Raw genomic sequence first — 21,092 nt, 5'->3', positions numbered from 1 at the left:
AAAAACATTTTTATCTTGACCTTGAACTTTCAAGAGTACTTCATAATGAAGAAGTTAAGGAAGAAACTCAGTTCGCAGTCAATAAATGCCGCCTTAGGGCTGGGAAGGTGGCTCAGTGGTAGAGTGCTTGCCTTGCATGCCTGAGGCCCTGGGTTCGATTCCTCAGCACCACATAAGCAAAAAGAAAAAAGCCGGAAGTGGCACTGTGGCACAAGTGGTAGAGAGCTAGCCTTGAGCTGAAAAGCTGAGGGACAGCGCCCAGGCCCAGAGTTCAGGCCCCACGACCGGACCCAAAAAAAATAAAAAATAATAATAATAAATGACACCTTAGTTTGGAGCCTTGAATGGAGTTCAAGGAGGTCTGAACTTGCAAACAACTAGGTGAAGCTGATAAAGGACAGCTCCCCAGTAACTTTATATTTATATTTAACACATACATTAAAATAGAAAATTCCTAGGAGATAAACACAGAGTAATTAATATTGATCTCAAGTTGGCCTCAATCAAATCATTCATCTGAAAGTTGACTTTGACATGTGGTTCTCCACTAACCCAAATGAGACTCTCTCCAAGTAAGAATAAGCAAACCAATTAAAATTATGTTATACGTTATTATCTTCTACATTTAACTTCAAATCACTGCTACTACTGCTCTAAGTTCTCCAACCTGAGACTGGCACTAACCTCCAAGCATTAAAAGCCAATTTAAACAACCAATTTTGGTTTCAGGTTAAAAGTTAATATAAGCAATTGTAGCATTTATAATAGGTAAACTGAGCAACTTAGCCTTCCTTTTAGATTTAGCATGATAAGCAGAATTTCTACTTTTGTCCATAGGGTTGCTATAAAAGAGCCCCATATTTCAGAATGGAAATCCTGAATCTATGTAATGGACTTTGCTTCGAATGAATATGATCCTAAATGCCTATACAATCGTTTTTATGAAATTAATGGAATTTGTACCTAGAAAGTATAAATCAAATGCAATGTACCTAAAGTTACAAATGCGCTAAGACAAAACGTTTAACTCTCTGTGTGGAGTGATACACGGAATTGCCTTTTCATATCATGTTAAGTGAGGTCAGAGGCAGACAAGGCAGGCAGGCAGATGGAGGCACTGGAGAACTTGGCTGTTACCCTGGAGTGTGGCGAAGGAACATGTCTGGTGGCTTTAAAATCCTAGGGAGAAAAAAAAATATAGAGGCCATTACTGATGGTCACTTGTCTAGATTTTTTTTATGCAAGTACCTATATGGAAAATGGGTACTCAGTCTGTTTGTAGCAATTAAACCTCCCAACATAACCCACAGGATTCCTATGGGTTCCATCCATGAGAGAGCCCAGAAATGAATGATGGGGGTAGAAGAAAAGATATTCCCTAGGAAGCCAAACATTCATCTTGCTGCAAAATGCTAAGCACTTGAAAGAGTATAAAATAGTATCTTTATGATCCATCTTTATGATCTCACTTACTTGGCAACAAACATCTTATTGGAGAAGGACTCCGGCTTCGAGACACCTGGAAGACATAAGAGTGTAATGTGAACTACATGGTGAATGGAGCTCAACAAATGAATGCTTTAGACATATCCTTTCCATAAAACTAACCAATTCGTTGCTCTGAAGTACTTTATAATTATGATTTTTCCCTTTAAGGCTGACCACTGTGATTTCCGTTTATGCTTTCTTTTTAAATGGGTACTGCTTTTGATTTAGATTATGTTAGTAACTAGATAATGTTAGTTTAAACTACATTGTTAATTAGATGCTGGGTTCAATGGCTTAAAAGCAACCATATTGAATTTACTGATTTCCACAAATTATTATTATTGCAATTAACTAACAAAAGCTAAAATGGTGATGCACTGAAAGAGCCTTTAGAAAAGTCATCTCTCATATGTCCAAAATTTTCTCCTATATAAGGAAGGTTACCAAGCAGCCAGAAAAGAATCATTTTTCAAATCTTCACTTTCATTAATCTAGAAAGACTAAATTGTAAATTGTATGACATTGACTACAAGCATCATTTTTGCTCTGAGCTTCAAAGGCCTTATATAAATACATGCTAATGAAGATGGAATCTGTTACTGAATCAAGACTTAAATAAGCCAAAAAAGCAGACTAACTAAAGTATTTGAATTCTGTTTGACAGGTAGATCTAATTTCATTGTAAGGGAAGGGTAATGGAAAAAGAAGGAAAGTTAGGCAGCAGTTTCACCACTGAGAAATAAGATTTCTTTGTCTCAAGCTTAAATGACTTTGTTCTCCCTTAGCATGGGAAAAGAAACAGGGAGAAAGAAGTACATATTCATCAGTGTTTATCTACAGAGGACATTTTGGTGAAAACTTCCAACGAGAGTCTAAAGTGAGCCATAGTTAGAACACAGGAAGTACCTAATATTACTCAAACCTCTGATAGCAGCACTCTTAGATAGGGAGATCTTTAAATCTCCCCAGTTATAATGCTCCCAAGATTTTTTTCCTTATCAATCCACTAAATGCATTAGCATTTGGCTTTTGCCTAATAGTGTAACTACTTAGATATTTATGAAAATAGATATTAAGCAAAAGGATGACTCTTCTACTTCCCTAGAAATTCTTCCATTGTTTTCTTCCCCTGGTGAAATTCCACTCCTAAAACAAACCAAATCAATTACCAACTCTAGCCTTCCTATATGGAGAGCCATTGAAAAGGGGAGATAACCATTATTGGTCATTTTCAGGTCCCTCCAGAAAACAGCATCCATCCAAAGAAATGTGTATTTGAGCCTGTAGTGGTGTTTGAGTCTTGATCCAGACTTACACTCAAAAGGCTTTGACCTAACATTATTTAGTTTTTAGCTTTTTTCTTTTTTTTTTTTTTTTTTTTGGTCATGGGACTTGTACTCTGGGCCTGGGCACTGTCTCTGAGCTCGTCAGCTCAAGGCAAGTTCTCTACCACTTGAGCCACAGGGCCATTTCCATATTATTTGTTGAATAAAGGAAGGACTAAGTTGTAATGATGTTTTGGGGGATGTTACCTCCATATTTTTCAGAAAGCTCTTGCTATTATTTTATTTTTGATTGAACTATTAATACACCTAATAACTAATGCTAAACTCATTTTTCTACTTCAAAGTTGGGAACATTTAATGCCCTTTTAATCCCTTTTCAGAGCATTAAAATGTAGATAATTCTAGCAATTGCTCTAAACTGTACAGTACTTTCTCAATTAAACTGGGAATTGAGCCCAAACCAGGTGACTAAGGTACCCAGTTTTCTATTCAGAAGATTATCAGATCTTTAATAGCCATGCCATTCAAAGTTAAAGAAACGTTACTCCTTTAACTAAATAGGTTTTTAAAAACTACCTCTATTTCTAAAAACTACCTCTATTTCTTTTTTTTTAACATCCTAAATTCCTTAGCCCATAATGATAAAAAAATCATTTCAGGGTTAATGTTATTCCAACAGTGTCTCTTTCTACTTTTTATAGTCACCTCTTTTACAGGCGACTATAAAAATTTTCAATCATAAGATGCTTGGAATAAAAATGATTGGACAGATATGTACCGTACTTAACCCAATGTGGCTACGTGGGTAGATGGGACTTAAACTCCTGCTTCGACAACGACTTACAGACCGCATCGAATTCCACTAAAACGAGAAAAAGAAATGGGAGTGAGTGAAGGTCTTTATGGTTAAAACAACATGCATATTCCATCCAATAAGAGGCTTTACTGACAGCATTGTACTTTGCTATGTCTATTCACCAGTATGATCAACTTTCATTTCCTACAGCTGTCCAACATCTGGCAAACACTTTTTAAACAAAACCCCATTGTAACAGATTTGGGAAATATTCAGATCTTTGATGTGGTAGGATTTTTACGAGGTTTTGTGTGTGAGAAATCACATTTGAGTTTGCAAGTGAGTTTGCCTCCATGTAGGTAAGGATTTGTGGCGTTTTCATCATTGTTAAATCCTCTAGCACCTAGGTGTGGTGCTTGGGTTATGAATAACTATAGAATAAATAAATATCACTGAATGAAACAACACAGTGGGGCTTGTGAAATTCATCAAATTTCATACATCATGTACATGTGCTACTGTGTGTTGTCAGTAGTGGGGCTTGAACTCAGGGCCTGGGTGACATGTGTATTTTTATTGTGTATTGATACTTCAATAAAGCTGTCTTTAAGAAGCAAGAAAGAAAATTTTATTCACTAAGATTTTATAGGTAAAATATTTCTTTGAACATTTCCCTTCATTCAACTCTCTTTCTCAAGTTCTTCCTTTTACCCCTTTTTTTTAAAGGTTTAAGTTTGAACAAATGTTGGTAATATATTTGAAAGAGAAGGAAGTTAAGAAGCAATAGCTATTTGACATAGAGCTTAAAATCTGTGGCTCTTTTCTCTCCCTCCTTTCCAAACTGTACTGCAGCTAAGTTTTTTAATAGAGAGTAACTATTGTCGGGGCAAGAAACATGTTTCATGGCGATATATGGTTGTCAGACCAACTTTCATAGTATAAAATGTTTTATTCAGCCAGAATTTACTGTAATAGGATTTTTAAGCTACAAAAACCCTTATTACTAAATTCTATGAAAATAAACTTCTCTCTGTACTATCTGCTGATATGACCACTTCCTCTATGGTTTAGTTCAAGGAAAACAAGAAGCAAGCCATTAAGATGGTGGCTTTGCTCTGGACCAAAGGGCCTCACTTCAGAATTTGCCTAACTTTCTACGAAAGGCAGAAGTAAACAACACATTACATGAACTGTGCAGAATATCTAAGCAGTCATTGCACTCAATTCCTCCCATCCCAACCCTCAGGAACACACACACACACACACACACACACACACACACACACACCCTCCCATCCCAACCCTCAGGAACACACACACACACACACACACACACACACACACACACACACACACACACACACACACACACACACACACTCCATTTTGAAGTCTGCTCCAGTAGGAATCAAAAACTGATTGGCTCCTCTCACCCTACATTCCCTGACCCTTTTACTCCATCCCTCCCCCTCCTTATACATCATACCAAGGAGAGAAAAATGACATATGTTTAATCTACTAAAATGGAAAATTACTGATAAAGAAAACAACTGGCAAACTATTTCCTAAAAACTAATTAATCACTTTTAAATACATAGGATTATAGAAAGCCTCCAACAAGATAAAAGACAAGGGCTTTGGCTTGAAAATATCAAAATATATCTAAGTTGAAGAATTAAATATGAGTAATTTCTATCATCTAAGTAGATCAAACAAAGAAACTGTTGCTAGAAAATGTTGAAGATATCTTGAGGGAAACAAAAAGATATTATTTCCATAGTCATCTCCTTCCTCTCCTTTGTATGAAATTTTATCAAGCAATTCTTAATCAACTCCTTTTATAGAATCTTTGGGTTTATAAATGTTCTCGAACTTGTGAAGCAAACACTGGGGATGAATTTTCACTATGCAAGGCCACCGTACAAAAGCCCCTCTTCTGGTGACAGCTTCTCCCTTCATAATGACACAGTCGTTCTCCATGAGAGCAGGCCAGACGTGATAAAAGACCAAAGGAGCAGCAAAATCTGAGTCATAGCTTCGGCGGTACCTTTGTAAACAAACAAAACAACAGGGAAGAGAAATCAATTATCTTGCTATTGCTGCTGCTAGTGGTCAACCCCAAGGCCTTGGGTACACTAAGCAAACACTTAAATCACTGAGCTAAATCCAAAGCCAGAAGTTAGGCAGTTACACAGCACAAGGGGGGAAATCTCAGCATAAAGTTTTGGTTTTGATTATGCTTAGATCTAGATAAATATGGATTCTGATTCTACTATTAAAGAAATGGGTTTGGGCTCTTAGCACAGGAATCAGTACCAACTTGAACCCAGCATAGAATGGCTAGGTACTAGCATGTCCTATTAAGCCAATCATTTTCCTTTTCTTCGTAGGATTAAAAAGGTGGCAAGTCAGGAAAATGCTAGAATCACAGACAATTTGAAGTTCTATAAGGCTTCTTATGAGATTTTTCATGTTGTCATTATGAACAAAATAAAAGAAAAAAAACGGGTGGATGGTTAACATAACTGGAAACAGGGTCAATAATTATACTCCCCAAAAGGATAATTAAATGGACTGGTGAGAGCTGAGGGCCCTCTCAATCTTATGGTAAATCAATATGCTTATCAATAACATGTATGAAATATACTCAGTGTTAAGGGTGCAGATAGGAAAAAATAAAATAGCTCAATTAGCCTGAAGAATAAGTTGGACCTAGTAAATCAAAAGAAAGTGTGAAAACATATAAGGTCCTACAACTGAATCCAGAGAGAGAAAATACATGGTTTGACCATAGCAAAAGTAAAAAACAAAACAGGTAAGTTTCAATTTTACTCAAAAGGACTCAATAGTGTTTGGACACTAAAAAAAAAAAAATAACAGACCATACAAATTAGCCAAAGGAATGCAGAATAAGAATAAAAGGGTGCTGTCTGGGTACTAGTGGCTTATGTCTACAATCCCAGTTATTCAGAAGGCTAAGATCTGGACAATCACACTTCCAGGTCATCCTGGGGAGGGGAGGAGGAGAAGAGACAAGTTCACCACACCCCCATATCTCAATGGAAAAAGTTGGCATAGTAGTACACAATTGAGTCATCCCAACTATGTTTGGAAGTTTAACAAGAGGTTCCCAGTCCACGCAAAAAACAAGGTCCTACACCTCAAAAATAATCATAGCAAAATAGGGCTGGAGATGTGACTGAAGCAGGAGGGTACGTGCACAGCAAGAGTAAATCCCTGAGGTGAGGCCCATATTCAATTGCAGGGCAGATAAGTGAAGTGACATGCCCAAGATTACACAACTAATAATTGATACTTGGTGTTCTTGAGCACTAGCTCAGCCTCTTCCAGGATTAATTTCCAGATAGAACTGTGATCTCATTAAATCTCAATAAACATTTTCAGTTCATTTCTTCTAATTTACAAAGGGGATATTTACTATGTAAAACCTGTCAGAAATCCAGTAGTCATAGACAAGAGTTATGAGCATTCATTTTCAAACACCCATTTGCATACAGCCCACTGATGTGACTGTGAGATCTCAGCTTGCTGAACTCCATTATCAACCTCATGTCAAGGAATGTGGTACAGGGAACATGTGTTTTACACAAGAAATCTAGTCTGGCCACGTGCATGTATAAAACATCTGTCTCTTACAGTGCTCAAGACAGGTTCCAGGTACTTGATAACTTCTCCAACAGCCCATATGCTTAGTGGAGAATTAACCCAGAAAGGAGTACTACTTGAAATACAGAGAAGTCCATGGCAAAGCCTACAAAGGAGGTAATAACTATTGATTTTCCCAGCTGGAATCCCTTCTCCTAAGTGTTCCCAGGAAAGAGACAAGCCAATTTATTAATAAAGAGTCCTTAGGTTCTACCCGTGCCTCTTACTTGCAATCATTAAATACTTCTCCATCAGCCCCGAATGCAATGTCAAGAGGTGGGTCTAAAGACTGCATTGCAAAAGCAATGCAGCAAATCTCCTGGATGAAGTCACTGAGGAGGCAAAAGTCAACTTCAGGAGGGAAGGAGATCTTAGGGTTGACATTCATGGCTCGGATCACATCCTGAAAAACAAGAGATAGCATTATCTGATTGTGAACCTATCCTGAGGATTCTGACATGAGTTTAGACTAATGGGAGGTAGGAAAAGGGCCTGTGAGTAAAATAAGCTTTAAAAAGAACAGTGCATGCTCTCCTTGCTAATAGGGGGAAAAGGAAAAGTTTCACAGAGTATAAATGAGATGCTAAGATTTAAAGAAATTTTACATTTTAAATCCAGTTAGCTCCTCAGCTTTCTACTGTAAGTGTATGAGGTGCCAACATACAACTTTGACTTGTTTCTAAGCTATAGTAATAACTAAAAGAGGGCTCTCTTATCGAATATTCACTACATACCAAGTCTTATGCTAAATAAATCACCTTTCTTTCACTGAATACCTCCATAACTCTACAGGATAATGATCACTGTTGTTCCCATTTAAAGATTAAAAAATGAAAACATAAGCATGTACATAAGCAAGTAGGAGAGTCAGGATTCAACTTCACACTTATTTCCCAAAGCCCTTGCTCTTAAGGACTAAGATATTCTATCTCCTAATCTTTTGTTCTTCATTCATTTTTCCTTTTTTATTATTTTAATTTTCTTTTTTTACTTTTGTTGTTTTTGTTGTTGTTGTTGGTTGTAAGGCTTGCACTCAGGGTCTGGTACTGTCCCGAGCTTTTTATGCTCAAGTTGAGCACTCTACCACTTTGAGCCACAGCGCCACTTTGTTTTCTAGAGTTTAATTGAGATAAAGAGTCTCACAATTTTTCCTGCCCACGCTGGCTATGAACCACCATCTTCCTGAGTAGCTAGGATTACAGGTATAAACCACCAGCACCCAGCTTTTTAATTTTTAAAAAAAATTCTAAATAGTACCACAAAGCCTAGAACATTTTCTCCCATAAACTGTCCAAGAAAAAAAAAAATAAAGACATGCTATATACTGTAAATTCTTTGTCATTCCTTTCTACTCTTCCATCAGGATGGGTTCCTGTATTATCAGTATTTATTGTGTCATTCAGCCACAAACTAGTCCTAAAGGAGAGACCCAATACTTACATTAACACTGCTTTGGGAATCATATAGATCAAGGTGACAAATGATATACTCGGAGACAGCAGTCTCAAAGTCATTGGACCCTACGTAAGACGGCGTCAGTGACTTCCTCACCCGGATCTTGAAATGTCGGAATGCCATTTTAGCCACGTGGAACGCCTCCTGCATAAGAACACAGGAAGTTTGCCTGGTGATAGGAGGAGGTGAAATCACCTACCCACAGAAAAGAATTAGAAAGACTAGAAATAGAGCATTGTATCAGTCCTCAAGTAACTAAGCACCATAGATCATAAAGACAAAACCTGAGATAAAGAAAAAAAAACAACTCTCAATTTTCAAAGTATATAAATACATATATGACAACTTGCAATCACTAATTTCAAAACAAGTGACTATTATTGTCCTAATTCTGAGTGAGTGCAGGAAACAGGGCAGTGCAGAGATTTGGGGACAAAATACTCTGTTGTAAACACAAGCAAAAAGTAAAAGAAAATTTTGTTAGCCTTGTATTTACATTATATATCATCTCAATAAACGTTTATTTCATGTCTATTATATAGCAAGCACTAGGGAAACTAGTTTTTTAAGACAATGATGCTCACACAACTTTAATTCAGAAGGTAATTCTCTTTATTTTTTTGTGCAGGTCCTGGAATTTGAACTCAGGACCTAAACATTATCTTTGAACTTTTTTGCTTAAGCCTAGCACTCTACCTCTTGAGCCACAGTTTCACTTCTGGCTACTTCTGGTAGTTATTGGAGCTAAGAGTCTCTCACAAGACTGGATTTGAACCTCGATTCTCTGATCTTAGCCTCCAGCTAGGATTATAGGCATAAGCTACCGGTGCCCAAGCTACCGGTGCCCAGAAGTGATTCTTAATTATATATACCAGGGTTGGCAAGTTTTTTTCCTACAAAGAGCCAGTGTTTGAGCTTTTCAGTGACTGCCGCTTTTTTTTTTTTTTTTAATTCTCACATCCCTTTAAAATATAAAACCATTCTTACCAGGAGACTGAGCAGGGAGAATCAGTTCTAGGCCAGGCTGGGTTACATACTGAGACTTTTTCTCAAACAAACATTCTTAACTTAGAGGCACTATGTCTCAGAAATACAAGCTGGATCCACATGGCTCATAAGCCATAGTTTGCCAATCTCTGACCTCCGATATAAATGAGTAAATATGGATTTCTGATCATTCTGTTCTCATATTAACCTTCTGCTTTTTTTTTAATTGAACTATCTCAAAATAGACTCTTCATGGGCTGGGATGGAGCTCAGTGGCAAAGCACTTGCCTAGCAAGTGCAACGTCCTGGGTTCGATCCCAGTACCAAAAAAGAAAAGACAAAAAAAATAGACTCTTCATGTCTCAATAGGGCACCCATTCATAAAACAAATGTGTTCACTGCAAAATAACAGTTTCACGTGTATGTTTTTAGTTTGCCATAATCAAGTAGCTGACATGCTCATAGTTTTGGTTATAACTGTTAAACTAACCTGCAGGAAGGCCATCCAATGAGAGTTACTTGCAGTGATAAATCGACTGTGCACACATATGCTCACGTGAGACCAAAGGTACAGGGCATAAATCAACTTTAACAGACTCATTTGACATAGCCCTACTCTCCCACAAATGACCACTTGGCATATGGTGTGAAGTTAATTACTGTAACAAGTGAATTGCCTCTAAATATCTTTAGGGAAATGGAGGAAGGATAGCGGGAAGGGAGGACGTTAAGAGGAAAGAGGCAAAAGGGGTTACTGCGCTGCCTCCTTGAGCGGCCTCAGCATCCCCCTGTGTCTTCAAGCCTGTGCCATTCCCTCTAGCTGGGTCTTGTCTCCACTGCCCCAGGTACGCCCGGGGTCGGGCTGCAGGCGTCACGTACCACGGTAGCGATGTAGATGATCCTCTGCACGGTCTCCGCCTTGTCGATGCATCGCCGCAGCAGGCACTGGGCATCCAGGCGGGCCTGGGAGTAAGCGTCACTGAACCGGGACAGCAGTGCAGCCTTGCGCGCCACGCTGGACATTTTGGAACGATTCGGGGATGGACTTCTGATCTTGGCGATTGCAACCGAGGGGCTGCCAGAGCGGCTCCCGCTGCGGCTGCGGTTGGGGCTGCAGCTGCGGTTCCGGCTGGGGCTGCGGTTGTGGCTGCGGCTGCGGTGGCGACTGCTGCTGCGGTTGCGGCTGGCGTCGCGGCTGCCTCTGCGGCTGGGGTCGCGGCTGCTTCTGCGGCTGTCTCTGCGGATGGGACTGCGGCTGTCTCTGTGGCTACGCTGGACGGGGCTAGGAGACCGGCTTCTGGCAGACCTGCGAGTGAACGGCAATCAGCTGTCCCTAAACTCTGTTTCTTGTCCCCCACATCGTCCATAGATGACACACTGGAGTCCTGCTAGAACAAGCTACATAGAATAAGGCCCTCCCTCTACCAGGCCTGTGAGAAGACTCTCCAGAGGCCTCAAAGGTGACAAGAAACAACACTTTGTATTTGCCTAGTGACTGTCTCTAAACCCTTTCATTCATGCACCAACTCAATTTGGCCTTTCAGCAGCCTTGGGAGGCAAAATCTTTCACTGTTGACCATTTTTCAGATGAGGGCTTGGAAGTTATAAAAGATGACTAATAGGACCATCTTGGGAGTAGCACTACCATCAAGAGCCAGAGCAGAAGTCTTGGCATTTCTTACCTTGACCTTGGATTACTAACTCATCCCACTGTACCACATACAAGCCTTCTGGTTTAAACTACGTTGTGACCAAGTACAAAGTAAAGTATCAGATTAGTAGGGTTGGGAATGTGGCTTGCCTAGCATGCATGAAGCCCTGGGTTCGATTCCTCAGTACCACATAAACAGAAAATGCCAGAAGTAGCTCTTTGGTTCAAGTGGTGGAGTGCTAACCTTGAGCAAGATAAACTCAGGGAGAGTGCCCAGGTCCTGAGTTTAAGCCCCAAGACTAGCAAAAAACAAACAAACAAAAAACATATATATATATATATATATATATATATATCAGTCTGATATAGATATTAGATATATATAGATATATCAGACTAATAGCCAAAAGAAAATAGGTCTCCCAAAGGAAAATCTTAGAGGAAAAAACAACAACAATGATGGTGCAAAAGGTAGTGTAAAAACAGTGTAGCGGGGAGGTGGGGGGGGGGGGGGCTTTTTCTAATTTTCACCGTGCAAACACACCAGGCAGAAAGGCATAGGCTCTTAGAAGCCATTACAAGTTAATATCAGGACACTATTACCAGAGAATTACCAAACAAAAGCTCAGGTAGGTTACATTTAGGAGAACATGGATGGGCAAAGGGTAGTGGTGCTTTGATAGCCTAAATCAGGACATGTTGGGGTGTGTAGAAAGAATAAGAGAAGTACAAAGGCTAAAAAGAGAAGCATACTGCTTTGTCTCCACTAACACTGTCTTAATGAGCTGCCTCATCTGTCCATTAGTAGGAAAAGATTTCACAAGAACATAACTTACACATGCCAACCAAGAAAATAAAATGTACAGTCATCCCTAGAAACAGGACTCCTATGCCTCAGAGAAGAGAAACGACCTGGATATTATAGAACATTTTTAGTGTTACCAGCAGCCTAGTTCCAGGCTTTCAAAAAACCTTTTCCTTCTCATATCTCTCAATCCAAAATAAATTAGTTCCAAGTTTCTCTGTCTGGAAGCATACAGTTTAAGCGAACTTGTGCTTGTAAGTCACAGCTCCTCCCAGATTATTGGGGTTTGAGATTACAGTGTCATTTTACTCACCCATCCAACTCACCCATCCACCTACCCCCAGCCATTCAGGCTTTTACCACTAACTCAGACGAGAGAGAGACACAGAGAGACACAGAGGGACACAGAGAGAGAGCACGCTTAAAGTAAATGATCTATGAGAGTTTGCCAGACCTTCCTTGGAGACCAGTCTTTTCAGAAGACAGAACAGCTATCTCATCCTTCAGGTTTCGGACCTGTTTCTCATAGTCAGCTATCTCTGAGTTCCGCTGCTCTGAAGCTCGGGGTTCTGAGGGCCTCTTGTCTGTGTGTCGCTGTTCTGAGGTGCGCTTGAGGGAACTACGTTCTGATCTGTACTGTTCTGAACGTCTAGGTTCTGAGTTTCTGTGGCGGGCATCCTCCTGGGCTTGAAGTGTTTTAAGCCTGAACAATGAAGGGAGGGAGTGGGATGAAAGGGAAGGAAAGGGCACAGGAAAAGGGAAGGGCAGAAAAGAGAATGGGAAGAATGGAGAGAGGGAGGAAAATAAACAACTATTAACATGCTTAATGTTACTGGGTGGTAAACTTGGATGAAAATATATACGCACACGAACACTAATTAATGGAGAACAGAACTGTTAGAGTCAGGGTGCCAGGTCACTCTGGCAGCTTCTGGGGGAAAGGATTCTAAAGAAAGGATCTTCCTGTAGGGGGTCTTCTAGGAAAAGTCTACATTGTACTCAGTTGCACAAAACTCTCAAACATTTGATCTTGGAATCTAATCCAAGCTGATCTAGGATATAATCTCCTACTCTCACTGGCTCTTTAAATTTTTATTTAATTATTTAGTCATTCATTGTGTGTGTGCCTTTCTTGGAGCTTGAACTCAGGGCCTGGGTACTATCTCTGAGCTCTTCTTCTCACTTGAACCAAAGCTCAACTTTGGCTTTTTGGTGATCAACTTGAGATAAGAGTCTCATGGACTTTCCTGCCCGGGCTGACTTTGAACCACAATCCTCAGATCTCAGCTTCCTGAGTAGCTAGGATTACAGGTGTATGAGCCCAATTTTGTTGTGTTTTCTTATGAGTTCAACTTTTTGAACACATGAAATACAGGGGCAAACTACAATGGAAATACAATGATATTCACAAGACTCCTGAAAGTGTGGACCTATAAAAATAATGCAGCATAGAAATAGACAAATAAAATTTTAGAAATAAAGTTGGCTTCCTCATTAACATCTATAGAGGCATGGCCACCATAAAACAGAAGTGAGCCAGGTGCCTGTGGCTCATACCTGTAATCCTAGCTACTCAGGATGCTGAGATCTGAGGATCCTGGTTTGAAGCCAGCCAGGGCTGGCTCTGAGACTCTTTATCTCCAATTAAATCATAGAAAAAGCTGGAAGTGGAGCTAAGGCTCAAGTGGCAGAATGCTAATTAGCATCTTTTGCTCAAAAAGGAGCTCAGCGACAGCACTCAAGCTCAGAGTTCAAGCCTCAGAACTGGGGGGAGGGGGGGCAGGGCGGGGAAGCAGAAGTAAAAGTCTAAGAACATTTTATGATACAACTAATTGTGGTATAAGATGAAAGGTAAGAGATGAAGTTATGAAGGATGTAGAGAATGTAAAAATGTAATCTCTGGGGCTAGGAAGGTGGCTCAGTGGTAGAGCGCTTGCCTTGCATGCCTGAGGCCCTGGGTTCGATTCCTCAGCACCACATAAGCAAAAAAAGAAAAAAAAAAGCCGAAGTGGCTCTGTGGCTCAAGTGGTAGAGCGCTAGCCTTGAGCTAAAGAGCTGAGGGACAGCGCCCAGGCCCAGAGTACAGGCCCTACGACCAGACCCAAAAAAAAAAAAAAATGTAATCTCTGATTAAAAACTACCCTGGAAATGACATAGAATTGAATTGGTTCTATAAGAAATCAATGAAGGGGCTGGGAAGGTGGCTCAGTGGTAGGGCGCTTGCCTTGCATGCCTGAGGCCCTGGGTTCGATTCCTCAGCACCACATAAGCAAAAAGAAAAAAGCCGGAAGTGGCGCTGTGGCTCAAGTGGTAGAGCACTAGCCTTGAGCTGAAGAGCTGAGGGACAGCACCCAGGCCCAGAGTTCAGGCCCCACGACCGGACCCCCCCCCAAAAAAGAAATCAATGAAATGGGAAATAAAATTGTTCCATACAAAGGTTTGTGGGTACTATCAAGACTATTGTTTTCACAACATGTATGAAGCCAATTAAGTGGTAGTATGTGTGCATAGTATGTGTCTGTGTGTAAATATGCTTCCTGCTTGCTCTTTTAAAGTGAGAAGAGTCAAAATTAAGGTCTACAAAGGTAAAACCTTAAAGAATTTGTTCATTTTCCCCTTCCAGAAATTGATCTTTAGGAAATAATCTAAAATCCAAATTGAGATTTTCATTTTTTCTTTTTTTTTTGAGATTTTTCTACAAAATCATTCTAATGTTGTTTCTATGGTAAAAATTAGTATTCAATTGAACATTTAACATGAAACTACCCAAAGACAGGAAGTGATGAAACTATTTAAAACTAAGTTCTGCAGTATTTCTTTTCTTAGTAATAGAGAAAAACAATGCTAAATAAAAATGTAGGTTCCAAAAATGTATATGTGCATGCTTAATTCTGCATTCATCACTCAGTTTTAATATACTAATGGAAGAAATACCAGAATTATAAGACAGTTTTTATATTCCTTTATATAATACTGCATTTTAGAAACTGTCTATAGTTGACAGGAAATATTTTGTAGTAAAAATATACTAATATTTAGGAAGCATTGCCTCTAATCACAAATACATTCTTTCATATTGCAATGACACACCAAAGAAAAGCTAAATTCAATGATTAAACAACCTATCATTCTTTTTTCTTTTTTTGGGGGGGGGAGGTCCGGTCGTGGGGCTTGAACTCTGGGCCTGGGTGCTGTCCCTCAGCTCTTCAGCTCAAGGCTAGCGCTCTACCACTTGAGCCACAGCGTCACTTCAGGCTTTTTTCTTTTTGCTAATGTGGTGCTGAGGAATCGAACCCAGGGCCTCAGGCATGCAAGGCAAGCGCTCTACCACTGAGCCACCTTCCCAGCCCCTATCATTCTTTTTTCTTACTGCTTCTTTAGTTGATTTATTTCCTCCTCTGCAGCCAAGAGAGATACAGTTGATCTGTTCTTGGATTCTTCAAGAGGCTTTCCAGCCTCAGGCAAACTGTAATAGAAATCAGTAGTTAAAAACATATTTTTCAAAATTGGTAGACTTTCCAAATAAGGCATAGATTCTCTCAGGAACTTTTCACATATGACACACATTCAATATAAACAGAATCAACTTACAAGACATCTGCATTTAATCAGACATATTAGAAATGTTACGGTGGACTTTGGTACAAACAAGACACTTGTTCAGTTTATCCTTCTCACCCTCCTAATTCACCTGCTCTAATTCTCTCATATCCAACCTCATATACAGTTTAGGCCCGTATAAAAAAATCTCCAGTTTTTCCTGCAAGTTACCATTACTTATACTCATTATTTTTCACTGTGGAGCTGCATTTTAACCTTTGTTTTTCTAAGACTTCCTAAATGTATAAAATTTGCTTGCCCATCTGTGAAGAGAGTCCTCAAAAATCACACTTGATTATCAAAACTCCCATGTTTTCCTGTATCTGATTTCTACCTGAATATGATTTCCTTGAGTATTCCAAATAGCTCAGTCACCACTAACATCAAAGACTCTCTTCACTAGACAAAACATACTCAATCATACTCGTACTTTAGATCTCTTTAAATTTAGAAATGTGGGATAGTAAACATTGGATGAAGATTACTGATTCTCAATGAAGCTCCCTTATACAGTAAGGCGTAATTGTCTGACAAAGAATGCCTGATTTCTGTGAACTGCATCCCTGAAAAATCCAGATTCTTTCATCGCAGAAGTTATGAGACCATGAGAGTGCAATTCCTTTTAGTGGAAGAACAATGGAAAGTAAAACACTGGGGGGTTCTGTTAGAAGAACAATGGAAGGTAAAACACTGGCGGGGGGGGGGGGGGGGTGGGGGGGGGTTCTGTTAGAGTATAACCTTAAAAGTCTCCCAAAAACTAATGTGTTAAAGGCTTGATCCCAAGTTGGTAGATGATTGAAGGGAAGTTTATACCTGGAATTAACTACATCCTTTACACAAAAAGGAAGACAATAAACCTGAAAAGACCAGAAATTGACTGACATGGTTAAAACAAACAGAAGAACCTCAAAGAAATTATTTTGTATACCTACCCATTTTAACTGCTGTAGCTTTACAACTGCTCTTTAGCTATGGATAGCTGAGTGCATACAAAGGAAAATGTTTGTGAATAGCGTGCAAACACATGCAAAGGAAAATGACTGAGTAAAATATGCCAAAATGTTCACAGGGGTGAACTTTCATATTTGCACTCATATTGATTCCGTGCATTTGAGAAGAAAATTGTATAATTTTTATATCAAGCAAAAACTAGATAGAGACGTTTTCCTTGTGGAAAGAAGAAAGGAAATCAGATCGAGAGAACAAAGCAGAATTCTGCATTGACACATTATTCTGTCACAAGCATTAACTAGTTAAAGCAGACTTCCTTGCTATCCCATTCCTGCAAAAGGCTATGGTAGCCAAAACCCCTTATAGGGTTTTGAATGCCATTTCATACATATTTGTCTATCTTCATCAAATTCAAACCCAAAGTCTGAAAGTTTCTCTGCAGTACCTCCCACACTTACTACCCTGACTTATATGTCCAGTGCAAGCATCTGATTCCTGTTGTTGCCTGGAACTGCCTAACTATTTTAATACATTTTAAAATACATTCTTAAACTTTCTAAATTTTCTAAACTCTTGCCTAGTTTGTTTTTTTTTGTTTTTGTTTTGTCTCCTTTTGTTTTGTGCTGGTAGGGAGGCTTGAACTCAGTGCCTAGGCACTGTCCTTTAGCTTAGCCACTCAAGGCTAGAACTCTACCATTTGAACCACAGCTCCAGTTCATTTTTTGTTGTTAGTGTTGGTGTTGTTAACTCTGACTTCTCTGAGGCATAGTCTCCTAAAAGCCTATTTACAATAGATGGATGCTGATACTTATCTCATCTTTCACCCTCTTTCATCTTTTCATCTTTCATCCCTTTCCTATCAGCATCTTTCTCCCAATGGGTAAGATGTTTTTCTAAACAATCTTCACTTGTTTATAAATATGAGCTGATGGTGGGACTATGAAGAAGGAGCTAAAGGACCAGGGATCAGAGAATAATATAGCTGTCCCACTGTTCCTACCCTTAGACATGGACCCTGATCCCCTCCCTCTTCTCCATCTCTCCCCCATCCCTCCCTTTTCCCTTACACACACACACACACACACACACACACACACACACACACGTGTACACGCACACCATGTTACTTTTTGCAAATGCCCACATTTTAAATGAACCATTATTCTTCTCCAATATATAAAGTATGACTAAATTATAAACAATTCTTTTTGGAAAAAGATAACTTGCATTCCTCTTACTCGTCTTGAACCTGGTTGAGTTGTTCACGGGTTTCCTTCATGTCATTGTCTAATTGTTGTAGGTCTACATCCTGTATATTAGTGTCTTTATTTTTCTCCCTATCAAAGGTATTCTGGAAAGATACAGAAATCAAAAGGTAGTCTGAATACATGAAACGACATGAGTAAATCACAAAACCACTGAGCTAAGCAGTCAGCCACACAAAGAGAATGTGTACCATGACTCTATGGGCATGAAGCTCTAAAACCCAATCTAAAATGAAAGGAATTCAAGAGCAGCTGCCTCCAAGGTTACACAAGTTAACACTCTGGAGGAGTAACAGAAACATTTATCTCGCAAGGATGTGAATTTCATTGGCATATTTGCCATAATTTATCAGCCTGAAGATTTCACTGTTCTATAAATTATACCTTTATTTATATTTTTAAAAAAAGACTTTGATGCACACTTCTACATCTCTATACACAGAATCAATCTGAGAATCATACAAAACTCCTCGGGGAAAGAACTGCCAAATGACATGGTCCTTACCATGTACCAGTACCTCGGGTAATGAACCTGTTGTTAGGGCAGCAAAATCATTGTCCCCAGTCAGCCCAATAAGAAAACAATTTGTGTTTATAAATAGTTAAATAATTACCCAGGGCCATGGGATAGGATCTGGTTTCCTGCCCACTGATCTTTAAACTGAAAGCCTTTAGTCACTGTCTTGTAAAACCCTCCTGCTAGAAAAGCCTGCTCTGCATGCTTGAGTTTTAGAAAGGAAATGTATGTCAATCCAGTTAAACCTTTCAAAGTAAAGTTTCTGGCTGTGATGGTTTGGACATGGCTTGAGTATGTCCTCCAAGGGTTTGTGTGTTAGGTCCCAGTTAAGAAGCAGGGCCTAATGGGAAGTACTTGCATCATTGAGGACTCTGTGCTTGGAAGGGACATGACATTCTGGTTCGTTTCTTAAAGAGAGGATGTTATAAAAGAGCAAGCCAGACTTTTTCTGTATGCTAGCTTCCTTTCTGGCCATCTGACATCTCCCTTTTATATGAATTCTTGCTGGTGACACCCCCCTCCCTATCCTACCCCCCCCCCCACTCCCATGTAGTCCCTGCTGGAGTCAGTACCAGGCTGTTGGGGTTTTCAGCTTCTAAAACTGTGAGCTAAATAAGCTTCTTTTCTTTATGTATTTCCCAGCTTTGGGTATTTTGTTGTGGCAACAGAAAATGTCCTAATACACCAATGTTTTCTTTATTTAATGCTTAAGTATGCTATGTATTATCTTTCTAGTCTAGTCTCTGTTTGAAAACGGACACTGTCCCATAGAAACCAATATCAATATCAAATTGTGACACTCTGCTAAGTTTTCTTTTTATCTTAGATGTTCCAAGTTTAATGCACTGTTTCACAAAGTCAGGGGTCAGTGTTGGAGGTGCAGCTCAATGCTACAGTGATTGCCTAATATACTCGTGGCCCTGGATATGATCCCCAGCACCACCCAAAGCAAAATTAAAAAAAATAACCACACACAAAAAGTCAAGGGTCATCCTTTAGCATTCGTACCTGTAGAGAAGGGACTTTACTGTCAAGAGCTTTTCCTGTTGAAGCAGCAGTAAAAGCAGCTTCCAGCCAAGGCAGAAGACGTAGTTTGATTATTTCCACACCCTCATTATGTCCTCCTAAAAGAATGGCACACATATATCAATCAGGTCAGCAAGAGAAACTCAGCCACATCTTCTTAGCTAGAGGACACAAAAAAGCAGGAGAGGAGAAAAGAGAAAGGAAGGAGGGAAGAAGGAAGAGGAGAAAGAAGAAAGAAGAGAAAGGAAAAGAGGAGGAAAGGGAGGTAGAGTAGGACAGAGAAGCACAGGCAGCTCTCACCTTCTTGGGCTGCTGATGTGAGAATTGTGAAGAGCTGTCCCTGCAATTTGGCAACTTGTTCAATAAGTTCAAGGCAAATATTCAGGTTTTCATCGCATGTGTTTTTCTGTAAAGCCAAAATAGCAGATATCAGTACAGCAATTTCATTCTTAAAACTGAGTAGACCTTTTGTAGCAACAAAAAACTGCTGCCTCATTTATCTGCTTTATTGTTTATGGTCTCTACATAATTTTATATGTACTATATATTATGTGTGTATAGCTATATATGTGTGTGTGTGTATATATATATATATATATATATAAGCAAAAAGAATGCTACTTATTTAATAAAGCTTTGTTGAGTAGAGAATACCAGGAGAAAGACAAAGAGATGGCACTCACCAAATAGTTCATGGACAGGAGACTCCAAAGTCACCCTGTAGTGGGATAGTAAGTCTTCCTATACGGATGAGAATCAGGTCTATTCAACAGACTATTGTATTAAAAGTCAGGAAAGGCTTCCAAGAGGAAGCAAATTGAGTCCGAATAGAACTCAGATGGACTTGGGGAAGTAGGTGATCGAGCAGCTGTATATCGAGCCTTCTAAGTGGTAAGTACAGGCAATAGGGAGGTGGAAAACTGGGCCTTTCAGCTATCATTCTGCTTTGGTCAGTATCTGGTGATATTTTACCATTTCATCAAGCTTCTAATTGATTCCAACACTAAAAGAGGACTGTAAGTAACAAATCATGTGCATGTAGAAATGCACAGATAAATGTCACCTCAAGTCATAATAAAGTATACTATCAGTATCCTCTGGACACCACAAATTGCAAAACAAGGAGGACAGTAACTCGAGAGAAAAGAAGCAATTTGCATGATCTGTAGGCAAGAGTTTACAGGGAAAATATATGTCTGTGTCTCCAAGAGGAATGGTCTACAACAAGCAGAAACCCCTTTAAGAATAGTGACTTAGCCCATCCTGTGCCTTCCTGTTCCTAAGCTCTGCATTCTCGGCAGTGACCATCCAACCAACCTCATTGTATACAGAATGGATGAATGAAAATGAGAAGACTTACTCACCTTGTTTTTACTACTAATCTTCCCTATGCTAGCCACTAGTAGTGCTTTACACATATATACTCAGCCCATTATAAGAAGGGATATTGTTATTGTTACATTTTCAGATAGGAAAGTTAAAGTTCAGAGAGTTAAGTAATTTGCCCCTAAAACTATCTATATAGATTGACGCCCAAGCAGCCTGGTTCTGGATCCCATGTTCTTTCATACTAACACATACTAACTTTTTGATTGGACA

General features: G+C 39.4%; 1 protein-coding gene across 1 annotated transcript; it reads right to left on the bottom strand.

Moving 5' to 3' along the window:
• Positions 1-301: 301 nt before the first annotated feature.
• On the bottom strand, positions 302-19,582 carry Spata18 (spermatogenesis associated 18). Its single transcript, XM_042678261.1, is given in 10 exon segments — positions 302-1,179; positions 1,474-1,519; positions 3,553-3,636; positions 5,494-5,617; positions 7,464-7,639; positions 8,677-8,835; positions 10,558-10,807; positions 10,952-10,984; positions 12,589-12,837; positions 19,476-19,582. Coding segments are annotated over 10 exon segments (1,236 nt in total). The 3' UTR covers positions 302-1,171.
• Positions 19,583-21,092: the final 1,510 nt, after the last annotated feature.

This window comes from Dipodomys spectabilis, unplaced genomic scaffold (genome assembly GCF_019054845.1).
Source record: "Dipodomys spectabilis isolate Male_0828 unplaced genomic scaffold, ASM1905484v1 ptg000043l, whole genome shotgun sequence".
Taxonomy (NCBI): domain Eukaryota; kingdom Metazoa; phylum Chordata; class Mammalia; order Rodentia; family Heteromyidae; genus Dipodomys; species Dipodomys spectabilis.
Note: the sequence above shows the minus strand (reverse complement) of the source record. Positions and strands in the feature narration are given on the sequence as shown.